At 41.1% G+C, this 12,500-nt stretch overlaps 1 protein-coding gene across 1 annotated transcript in view; it reads right to left on the minus strand.

Annotated features, from left to right (window-relative positions):
* Positions 1-12,500, minus strand: part of LOC124399737 (peripheral-type benzodiazepine receptor-associated protein 1-like) — a 63,367-nt gene that overhangs the window by 18,745 nt on the left and 32,122 nt on the right. The window contains exon 5 of the mRNA XM_046870886.1: positions 1,549-1,632. Coding sequence (XP_046726842.1) covers positions 1,549-1,632 — 84 coding nt within the window. The remainder of the gene's footprint in view (positions 1-1,548; positions 1,633-12,500) is intronic.

Genomic DNA, 12,500 nt, shown 5'->3' on the forward strand with positions numbered 1-12,500 from the left:
CACTTTCTGCCAAACAACTCGAATATTGCAATAACATGACTGGTGTATAGGGAGGACAGAGAGAGAGAATCCATCTACCTGTGCACCACATCCACCATCCATTTATCCATCTACCCAAATACGCCTTCATTTATTTATCTATACAGATCTCCATCCATTTAATTAACCCATATACCCATACTTCTAATTATCATTCATCTTTATAATTATCCATCCATCCATCCATCCATCCATCCATCCATCCATTCATCCATCCATCCATTTATTCATCCATCCATCCATCTATCCATCTATCCCTCCATTCATTCCTCCTTAGGTCCACCCAAACATTTATCTAGCAAACATGCAAGTATCTTCCCATATACCAATTCATTACAAATTCAAATTCATAATCATTAACCCATCCATCCATCCATCCATCCATCCATCCATCCATATATCCACTTACCTATCCATCCATCCATCCATCCATCCATCCATCCATCCATCCTTTCAACCATTGATCCATCCATCCATCCATCCATCCATCCATCCATCCATCCATCCATCCATCCATCCATCCATCCATCCATCTATCCACCTATCCATCTATCAATCCACTCACCCATCTATCCAGCCATTTAGCTTTTAATCCAATCTTAAATCCATAAATTTCTTCCTGCTTTTCAGGTTTACATTTTTTAATTATTAACCCATATATCCATCCATTTACACAACCATCCATTCAATCATCCATCCATCCAGCCAGCCATACATCAGTTTATCGATTTACCCATCTATCTATCAACCTATCCATCCACTCATTTACCCAACCATCAATACATTCATCCAACCATCCAACCTTTAATTCATCCATTCATCTATGCAATTATCATCCCATATACCCATTTACCTATCCATCCATCCATCTATCCATCCATCCATCCATCCATCCATCCATCCATCCATCCATCCATCCATCCATCCATCCATCCATCCATCCATTCATCTATCCAACCATCTGACTATCAATCTATATCTAGTTATCTATCTAATCATCAACTCATATACCGTCCATTCCCCCTATTTATCCAATCCTCAATCCATCCATCCATCCATCCATCCATCCATGCCTTCGTGCTTTTTTACATTTTAAAGCTTCTTTCGAGCTTCTGTCTGTCTAAAAGAGGCTACAACCCGATAGTATAATTACAAATAATTTACTTCAGATTTTCATGCTAGAGTTTGCTGCTCTTCAGCCCTAAAGCACAGTATTGCTCAGAAATGATCCTAATTTCAAAACAGTATAAAAATCTTCACTTTATCTCGTTATTTATTCTAATCCTACATCCTGCAACGTCACATACAATCCCTGATCAGAGAACAGAGCTGCTGTTTATTTCCCCGGTGCGCAGGCTGCCGCGGAGTGACACTGACATGTTGCTTCAACAATCAGGAACTTTATCGACACCTCTGCAGGGAACATCTCCCTGAAGAGCCCTGAACACGCCGCTCCTGTCTGTAAGCCTGGCTGGGAAAAAAAAGAGATTTCATTTCACAAGCTCTTACCAAGGTTTGACATGACTGGCTTTTTTTCTTCACCCCCTCTTCGAGAACGCAGAACTCGTTTCCCTTCGTGCTGATCTCTGTCTCCTGAGTGAACACACACAGGGAAATAAGATTCAAATACATGCTTCTTGGTTTCGCATCAGGAGCAGGAACACCGACAAAAACTGAGGACTGCATTTTATCGCTTCTCTGATTGAACATCGTAATGAGATGGGAATTCGGGAATTCTCAACCTGGAAATACTCGACAAGTGCTTCTTGTTTTTTCTCTATTCACGGAAACACAACACATTTTTTACCTTTAGTTATGACAGACTTTTTTTAATTGGAAAAACTTTTAGATGCACATCAGCAAAAGTATTCGGACACCACAGCCATATGTGGTTCTTCCTTAAACTGTTAGTATTACATGTCTTTGGATGTCATGCCAGCTCCATGAAGATATACTTTACATGGGTTGGAGTGGAAGATCTCCTTCTATAGAGCTCTGAACTCAACCTCATTGAACATAAATCATTGTGAACGCTGACTGCACCTCAGGTCTCCTCACCTCACTTATATCAGTTCCTGACTTTACTAACACCCTTGTAGCTTAATAAATTCCCACAAATCTCCACAATGTCTCCATGAAGAGTGGAGGTTATTATAACATCAAATTGGGGACTAAATATGGAATTGTATGTCAAAACAGCACAGAAATCATATACTCAGGTGTGCACAAACTTTCGAAACTTTCCCAGTTAGGGCTTCACGACCCTGTTTTAGCAGAGTTGCATTAAAATTTAGCTTTTAGTTTTTGTTCACCTCCATATTTTCACAACAATTTTATGTTTTCAACTTTTATTGCTAAAAAAAAAAAAAACAACAATTACATTATTTTAGTTGAATTCATTTTTGTTGCATTATTATAATATCATTATTTCATTTTATTATATTAATCAATAATATTTTATTTTAATATGCTTTATATATACTTAAAATACTTCCAATTAATTGCTTCAGTTTTATTATTATCATCACTATCATTATTATTATTATTATTATTATTATTATTATTATTATTATTATTATTATTATTAATTATTATCATTATTATAATGCTATCAGGTTTTTGGGTGTCTCTGGGCATTTTCTGTGTTTGGGCTTCTCTTTCTTCTCATATTGGGATATTTCCATCTCTCATTGTCCCTCTACATGTGGACATGTAGACATGCCTGTGTGTCTGCATGTTTTGGTGTCTGCTTGCTTGCATGTCTGCATGCTTGAGTGTCTGCATGTCTGCATTCCTGTGTGTCTGCACCAGCATTCAAAGCCCTCACTAGACTGATGAGTCTTCATTAATGGTGTCGCTCTCTGATTACAAATGTCATCTTATAAGGCACATAAACACCCACAAACACCCACGACACACACACACACACACACACACACACACACACACACAAATCAATTTTCCAACCGTCTAACCACAACACCGTTCCACAGCACACCGAATCAGCTAATGGTTTACTCCATGGAGAACCAGGTAAAGCCTGTGTGTGCGCATGTGCGTGCATGTGTGTGTGAGTGTGTGTGTGAGTGTGGGAGGCTACAGATGGTGTTCTGTCTCTGCAATGGCAGACACGGTCCCGCAAACGCAGACGCGCCCGCACAGAATGCAAACAGCACGCATACGGATCAGAGGACGGAGTCATGGTGTTGGCTGAAATGTGTGAAGGACTGTGCATTGCTCAAACCTCACGAGCACCAACACACACTCGAATTAACACACACACACACACACACACACACACACACACACACACACACACACACACACATACAGACACTGTGATGTTCTGCCAAGGATGAGAGAAAAATCTGAGTGGGACACGATCAGGCAAAGAGTTGGGTATTCAAGTAAAACACACACCGGGAAGTAAAAATGTGTATGTCTGTAGGTTCTCGCACGTGTGTGTGGTCTTTACGCCGGATATATACGGTGAGCAATACAGGTAAATGTCAGGCTTTGGAGCGCTGTGTTCTTTAGAGTGGTATTTGCTTGAGCGTTATATGCCGGCGTACTGCAGTGGGTGTCTTTGGTGACACACGGTTATGCTGTGATGAATATTTAACTCCCCCACGTTCCCGACTCAAGTCTCCCGGTGCGCATTTGTCTTAGAGCAAAATGATGTGCTCCGGTTAACGCCCCGAGAACACCACTGAGAGACGGGCCAGAGCTCGACAGGTCACAGAGCGTCCATACATCAAGGCCGGCTGCGATCGAATTACCTGAGAGTGGTGCAGGAATTACAGCCTTTACAGCCTGGTTTGTTTTATCCAGAACTTCAGACGTGTTTTTTTAATGAAAAAAATCCCAAAATTCTAAAATTCGACGTAGATTTACCTGCAACATGAAAGCAGGGATAGTTTAGTAATCGTTCTTGATCCTTTAGGTTCGCATTAGGAACGCTGTCATGGAAATCCGAGAGCGGTGACTTGATACATCAAACGCACCCTGAGCGGCATCCTAGCAACTGACGCCTCGGAGACGACCCGGCTGAACTGTGCGTTTAGTGCGGACAATGAGAAGCTAGAAGACAGGGTCTTTGACACTGGGTACATATCGCGCACAAACAACCCACACAGGGCCCTCTTCCTGTCTGTACAACACACACACATATTGGCACACACACTGGCGCACACACACACTGGCACACGGATTGGCACACCTGTGTGTATGTGTGTGGGAGGATCACTTCAAAGAACAAACATGCTTTCTGAGCCCAGTGACATCTTTCAAACAGGAAGATGGTGTCATACTGCTTACACACACACACATACACTACATGGTGTGTACCCCTTATCTTGTGATGTGATAAGAGACGGAAAGACTGAAAACGAGCTCCCATAGCTACCCTGTACAACCGTGTTGAGCTGAAAAGCATCATATGACCGCTGTGGGGAAAAAAAAAAAGTTTGGGACACTAAAATGTAAATAAAAATATAATGCAATGATTTCTCAATGAATCTCATAAACTCATATTTTATATGTGATAGAACATAGAAAAAATCTTAACATTTAAATTCAAATGCATTATTTAAAAGGAAAAATGAGGTCATTTTGAATTTAATGGTTGCAACGCGTCTCAAAAAATTTGGGGCGGGGCAACAAACGCCTGGACAAAGGAAATGCTATTCAAATTACCCAGTTGGAAAAACATTTCGCAACTAATGAGGTTAACTGACAACAGTTCAGTAAGATGATTGGGTATAATTAGTGTATTTTAGAGTGGCAAAATCTCTCAGAAGTAAAGATGCTCAGAGCTTCACTAATCTGTGAAAGTCACCAATCCAACTTCAGAATAATGTTCCTCAACTTCAAATTGCAAAACAGTTGAATAAACATAATACTGTATATAATATAATATAAAACTGTCTCATCATTTGCAGTACATAATAGTTCCAAAATACAGTACAGTAAAAGTTTGTGTGAGTAAATCTACAAATGTAAATAAATAAATCTAAATTAAATATCATAAGAAGTTTCAAAGAATCAGGTGAAATTTTTGTGCACAAGGGACGAGGGCGAAAATCAATATGTGATGCCTGTGATCTTCAGACATCTATTCTATTCATCAATCCTTTTTTTGTTATATTTTTTCATCATTATATTTGAATTGAAGCGTCACAGTGATGCTGCAGAAGTGAAGAAAAAATTCATCCCTGGTTCAGGCTGTAATACTTAAACAGGAATCAATGGAAAAAATAAAAGAGGCTGAGAATTATGTAACATTGGAGCTGTGTGTGTGTGTGTGTGTGTGTGTGTGTGTGTGTGTGTGTGTGTGAGAGAGAGAGAGAGAGAAAGAGAGACCATGCACACACACACACGATGTTGCACTCACATCCCGAAGTGCACACCTCTAATAGACAGAACAATAAAAAAAAAAACGAGGGAGGAAGAAAAGAAGAGAAAGAAAAAAAGCATTTACCTTCTGATCAGCAGGTTTATAAAGTTATTACGCAGACATCTTTCACTCGTTTTTGTTTTGTTTCTTTCGCATGCCGTTATCCATTATGAATGTGTAACGTCACACACGCGCAGATTTTCCCATGAGCCATCATTGTGTAAAACACACGAGATATAAGAGACGTCTCTGACTCATCTCCGGCTTTGTGTGAATGCTTCACTTTCCAAAACGTGCACACACACACACACACACACACACACACACACACACACACACACGCACACACACACACACACACACTCACATGCTCATACACATACACATACACATACATACACACACACACACAATCATGCTCACATACCCACTGTCTCTGTCTCACACACACACACACACACATACCTGATCACACACAAACACATTCACAACGCACACACATACCTGCACACCTACACACACAATCACACACAATCACACATGCTCATACATACACACACACACACACACACACACACACAACACACACACACATATGCTCACACACACACACACACACACATGCTTACACATACTCATACACACACTCACACACCTAATGATGCAAATACTACAGTCCATATTACAGTAGGAATATAAATGCCACAGTAGATGCAACAAGAAAGCATCCAGTCACACACACACACACACACACACACACACACACACACACACACACACACACAGAGACACATACATGTATGCACACACACAGCCACAGACACACAACTTTCAAAAATTCTTTATGTTCCTGTTTTAATTCCAGATGCCTCCAGTTCACACACACACACACACACACACACACACACACACACACACACACACACACACACACACACACACACATACACACACATACACACACACTCCGTGGTCCAGATGCCCTCTGAATTCTCAGGTCAAATCCCAGCACCATCAAGCTGCCACTGCAGGGCCCCTGAGCACGGCCCTTAACTCTCACCTCCTAAGGTGTGAATGCGATAATTGTAAGTCGCTCTGGAGAAAATCGTCTACCAAATGCTGTGAATGTAAATGTATTGTAACGGTGAGCTCAGCATGAGTAAAGCTAAAAAAGACAAGGATAACAGCTAAAGGTGAATATTTTCTTACGCTATTATTTGTGATGCTACTTTTCAGAGAGTCGTTTCTTGCACAGAGTCAGCTTCAGATATCTGTCACAGAAACTATGAAATTAAGAAGATAGAGGGAAATGTCGCTTATAGGAAACCAACTAATCAATAAATCAAATCTAAAATAGCTTAACAGAGATCAAGTGGTTATAACAGAATGTGTACATTTATAAGTCTGTTCTTTATAATTGTAACTTTGTCCATAACAAGTGTGCCAGTGGCGACTGTGGTGACGAAAAAAACTCCCTGAGATGGCACGAGGAAGAAACCTTGAGAGAAACCAGACTTAAAAGGGAACCCATCTTCATCCTTAACTCTAAATATCCATTTGTAACAGTTCCATAATTGTTGAGGTGTGCTGTCCAGTGATAGGTGCTGAAAAGCAGAACTGTTCATGCAACCTATGGTCCTGAACCATTGTAGCAGACTAATTAATTTTCTTTCGGCTTCTCCCATTAGGGGTCGCCACAGCGGATCATACGTATTCAGCATGTTTGATTTGGCACATGTTTTTACGCTGGATGCCCTTCCTAACGCAACCCTCCCCATTTATATATGTGTATATTATTCCATACTTCTTGGAAGATGTTCCACTAAATTTTGTGGAGGTTTGTGCTCATTCAACTACCAGGGTGTTAGTAAAATCAGATACTAATGTAGGTGAGGTGAGGAGGCCCGGGGTGCGGTCAGCATTCACATTCATTCCTGTTCAATAGAGTTGAGGTCAGAGGTCTGTAGCAGGAGATCTTCCACTCCATGGTAAGCATATCTTCATGGAGTTGGCTTTGTGCACAGCTGGAACAGGTTTGTGGTTTAAATGAAGGGAAAATGTCATGCTCCTGCATCCAAAGACATTTTGTACAATTGTGTGCCTCCAACTTTGTGGTAACAGGCTGGAAAAGTCAGGTGTCCCGATTATTTTGCTCATAATAATTTTTATTCTCCCAAATGAAATCTGCTTATATTAGATCTTCCATTTACAGTTCTGATCCTTAAGACTGAGGTTAACAGTGGCACTGACAAAAAGACGGGATTCATAGCTGGAGGTGGCAGAGTTGAAGTTGCTGGGAGTGACGAGGATGGAGAGGATTAGAAATGAGTACATTTGAAGGACCAAGCAGGTAGGACGTTTTGGAGACAAGCTCCAAGAGGTGCAATTGAGATGGTTTGGACATGTGCAGAGGAGGGACATATATCAGTAGAAGAATGCTAAGGATGGAGGCAGCAGGAAGGAGGAAAAGAGGAAGAGGAGGTTTATGGATGTGGTAGGGGAAGACATGCAGGGTGTGCATGAAAGAGACAGATGAGGTGGTGTGAAGGCAGATGATCTGCTGTGAAGACCCCTGACGGGAGCAACCAAAATCTATGTTCTGAATGTTGCAGTATAGATCTTTGTTCTGATGTTAGAAATTTAAATCTTTAAGGTTCTCATATCTCGACTTCACTCTCTTCCCAAAGGCGTACATTACACCCTGACAGCAGATGATCAGTCCACAGGGACAATTTTTCCTGCCAAACTACTCAACCATCCAGCCAAATCGCAACACAATCCCCTTCTTTCATTTCTCCCAGCACGTCAGTTTTCACTAAACGTCCCCTCAATCATTTTTTTCATCCCCTACATCAATAAATCTCATGCAATCGTTTAAACACACCGAGCGAGAAAGAAAGCCTCGGTATCGACAAATCCGGCGTAATTACAGACCAGCGTGGACATCCAGCTATCCGTGTCTGAGAAGCGCTGCTGTGTGCTGAGAATGCTGCTGACGCTCGTGGGCGGAGACGCACCCTGGCGTGGAACAGGGGCAGGTGTGGAAGGAAATAAAGTGCCGCTGCAGCACTGTTCCCAGGAAACCGTGCGCTTGTTTTCTCAGAGTCTGCGTTCGGCCAAATAGACGGGTCAATTAACTTAATGTAGTGGAACATACACACAGAGCATCGCAGTGGAAATCACAAAGCAGAAACGTGCACACACACACACACACAAGAAAGAAAGAAAGAAAGAAAGAAAGAAAGAAAGAAAGAAAGAAAGAAAGATTGATGATGGGTTGTGCATTGACCTTTTCCTGTTTAAAAAACTCAATAGAGTCTAGACAATCACATCTGTCTTTAGCTAGGTAAATACACACACACACCACACACACACACACACACACACACACACACACACACACACACACACATACTCACAAGTTTGTGACGTATGTTATCCACAAACAGGATTAAAATAGGCAACACACACACTCACACACACACACACACACACACACACACACACACACACACACACACTACAAACACACACTGTATTTTCCCTATTGTGTCCTTCTCCATCCTGTGTGTGTGTGTGTGTGTGTGAGAGTGTGTGAGTGTGTGTGAGAGTGTATTTGTGTGTGTTTGCTGTGCTCAGAATATCAGCAACCCATGATGAGTCACTCACTACTGCTCATCTGACTTGGCTAAATATAGTGTCTGACTGAAAGAGCAGCTTACGCGTGTGTGTGTGTGTGTGTGTGTGTGTGTGTGTGTGTGTGTGTGTGTGTGTGTGTGTGTGTGTGTGTGTGTGTGTGTGTGTGTGTGTGTGTAAAATAGAGAGAAAGAGAAATGCATCATACAAAAAATAATAATTGGGGTCATTTATTAATAAAACTGTACAAAGCAATAGGTCTGCCTGCCTGTCTGTCTGTCTGCCTGTCTGTCTGTCTGTCTGTCTGTCTATCTGTCTGTCTGTCTGTCTACCTCTCTTTCTCTCGCTATCATTCTCTTTGTTTCTATCTGTCTTTCTATTTGTTGTTGTTTTTACTGTAGCCAAAGTTGTGCCAATGCACACTGTGCTGTATTACTCCAATAAATCACACTGAATTACATTAAATTCAATTGAAGCTGAAAGAGGGAGAGAGAGGCCACGCCCCCTTTACTGTTACTGACAGACACAGAGGCCACGCCCCCTTCACTGTTCCTTATAGACACAGAGACCATGCCCCCTTCACTGTTACTTATAGACACAGAGGCCACGCCCCTTCACTGTTACTTATAGATACAGAGGCCACACCCCCTTTACTGTTACTGATAGACACAGAGGTCATGCCCCTTTACTGTTACTGACAGACACAGAGGCCACGCCCCCTTCACTGTTACTGATAGACACAAAGGTCATGCCCCCTCACTATTACTGATAGACACAGAGGCCACGCCTCCTGCACTGATACTGGTAGACACAGAGGCCACGCCTCCTTCGCTGTCACAGATAAAGTAATAAAAGGAACAAAAGCCATACCTCTTTTACTGTTACTGACAGTCACAGAGGCCACGTTTCTCTTCCACTAAGACAGATAGAGAGGCCACACCTCCTTCACTGAGACTGACATAAACATAGGCCATGCCTGCTTAACTGAGAATGACAGGCAGAGAAGCCACGCCTTCTTAACTGACACTGACAGACACGAAAACCACATTTCCTACAGTCACTGCCAGACAGAGGCCACGTCCTCACCAAGTAGGTATCGGGATCTAAAAGTGCTGTTCACTGAATCAAACTGTGCTGATCAGTAGCTGGACAGCGTTTTACATCTGTGCCTTTAGCAGTGTCCTACATGAACCAATCCATCTCTTAATACAATCATCATAACACCACAGCTACAGAAACCATCAATATTATAGAGAAATGCAGTATAATTGAGCACTGCATCACAGACAGGAATCTCATACAGCGAGAAGGAACAGCTTTACTAAAACAAGAAACCTAATGAACACAATTCAACACATCTCCTTTCACTGTAGCCACAGCTACACTGCCACATGCAACATCTCTAACCTGATCACAAAAACCTAGAAGATTACGGTTTTCATGGGGATTTGAAATTAATTATATGTGGAGAAAAATTAATGGTTACGAATGATATGAACAGGCAAAAATATATAAATGGTTCATAAAAGGTTCAACTGTTTTGAACTGTTTCGGCTGAACTTATCTCACGATGTCAAGCTTTTCTTGAAAAGTCTGTTCTTGTAAATGTTTTAGAAAGCGTATCTGCAACCAAATCAATTTCGTCCTCATTGTCAGCCATTGTGAAATAAAAAAAACAGCTATTAAACCCACACGAAAATATCTGAGCTTGTGCAGTTTGCTACAGATGCAGTTTGCAAGCTCTGACTAGTGAGCTCTCTGATCATCCAATTAAAGGACATGGAAATGCCAACATTATTGTCACCAAATGATTGGTTGAAGCAACGGCTTCAGACAGCATGTGCTTTGATTCCGGCAACATGTGATGGCTGAAATGTGATTGGATAGACACTCTAACAAAAACAGACTCTCCTAAAAACAGCACAAGCAAAAAAGCTACAAAATGAGAAGAAGAGACGATTGGGGATACATTTATTACATATTCATCTACAAAAATATATAACAGTTTTTCTCAGCTGCTGAAATTTTCTCAAAATCCTCAGTTTATCTCTCAAAAGCAGGTATTTGTGTCAATGAACATCTCAATCCCATCAGAATGAAAAGTCCCTCTGTTATTGTTCACAAACAAAATCGTCAAAATGTTTAGACGTGTTATCAGTATGATGGCACACAGTTTCAGTATTTCTTGATATAAACTATGGTTTTCGATCACAGCGACTGTAAATGCAGAAAATTTGACTTTCTTTTGTTTGGCATCTATGAATTTAAGCACAAATTCATGTATTTGATTGCATATTTGATTCATATTGATAGCAAGAGACCAGACAGGAGTCACTCTTTTACTGTACTGTCCAAGTTTTCATTTGTTTCTTAGTTGTTCCTCCATTTTCAGAATGTATAATTCTGTTTTGCTCCATCTGTATTCACTCTTCAACTGAAGGATCACCAGATTCACCTTCGACCTGTTTTAGAGAACTAGTTGAATATTGGTTGATTTAATGCCGTTCAGTCTCCTTCATTAGTGACATTCCAGATTCATCTGCACAATTCATCAATTTAACACACGTTTTGGAGACAAGGTGAGGGAGATTGAGATGGTTTGGACATGTGCAGAGGAGGGACATGGGGTATATCAGTAGGAGAATGCTGAGGATGGAGCCACCAGGAAGGAGGAAAAGAGGAAGACCAAGGAGGAGGTTTATGGATGTGGTGAGGAAAGACATGCAGGTAGTTGGGTTGAAAGAGGCAGATGTAGAGGACAGAGGGGTATGGAGACAGATGATCCACTGTGGCGACCCCTAATGGGAGAAGCCGAAAGAAGAAGAAGACAGAAAAAAAGTTGAATAGAAATTTTAGTTGACAGATTCTGACAACTGGTTTAACTATTTTACATTCACTGACTTATACAATGAACGGATGCTGAGATGTTTTTGTGGGTTAAAACTATTCAGGTGAAACCAGTATAACATATTTTGATCAACATGAATATAAACAACTGATAATATAAACAATCGGAAACAGCAGAAAATTCACAATTTGATTAAAGCAACAAGAAATGTTCTTATGATGTGCACAAATGACTAAATGATGTGGAGGTTGAACAAGTAGTCTTGAGAATTTCACTTCTGATCTGAGAAAAGCTCCAAAGCAACTGAAAAAACCACACACACACACACACACACACACACACACACACACACACATACACACAAAGCAGTGCAGCAGGTTGATGTAAGTGTAGAGTGTATGTAGTCCCATAAACAATTCACATGTGTATACTTTTCTGATCTCATTTGTGAGGCTAAAATGTTTTTCGTTCCATTTCCATATGCCCCAAGACACGCCTCCAAATCACCGTATATGATACATGACTCTCCATGTTGAAAGCCAAGCCCTGGGCTCTACGCACTGCTCATTACGGATGACATTA

This window comes from Silurus meridionalis, chromosome 17 (genome assembly GCF_014805685.1).
Source record: "Silurus meridionalis isolate SWU-2019-XX chromosome 17, ASM1480568v1, whole genome shotgun sequence".
Classification (NCBI taxonomy): domain Eukaryota; kingdom Metazoa; phylum Chordata; class Actinopteri; order Siluriformes; family Siluridae; genus Silurus; species Silurus meridionalis.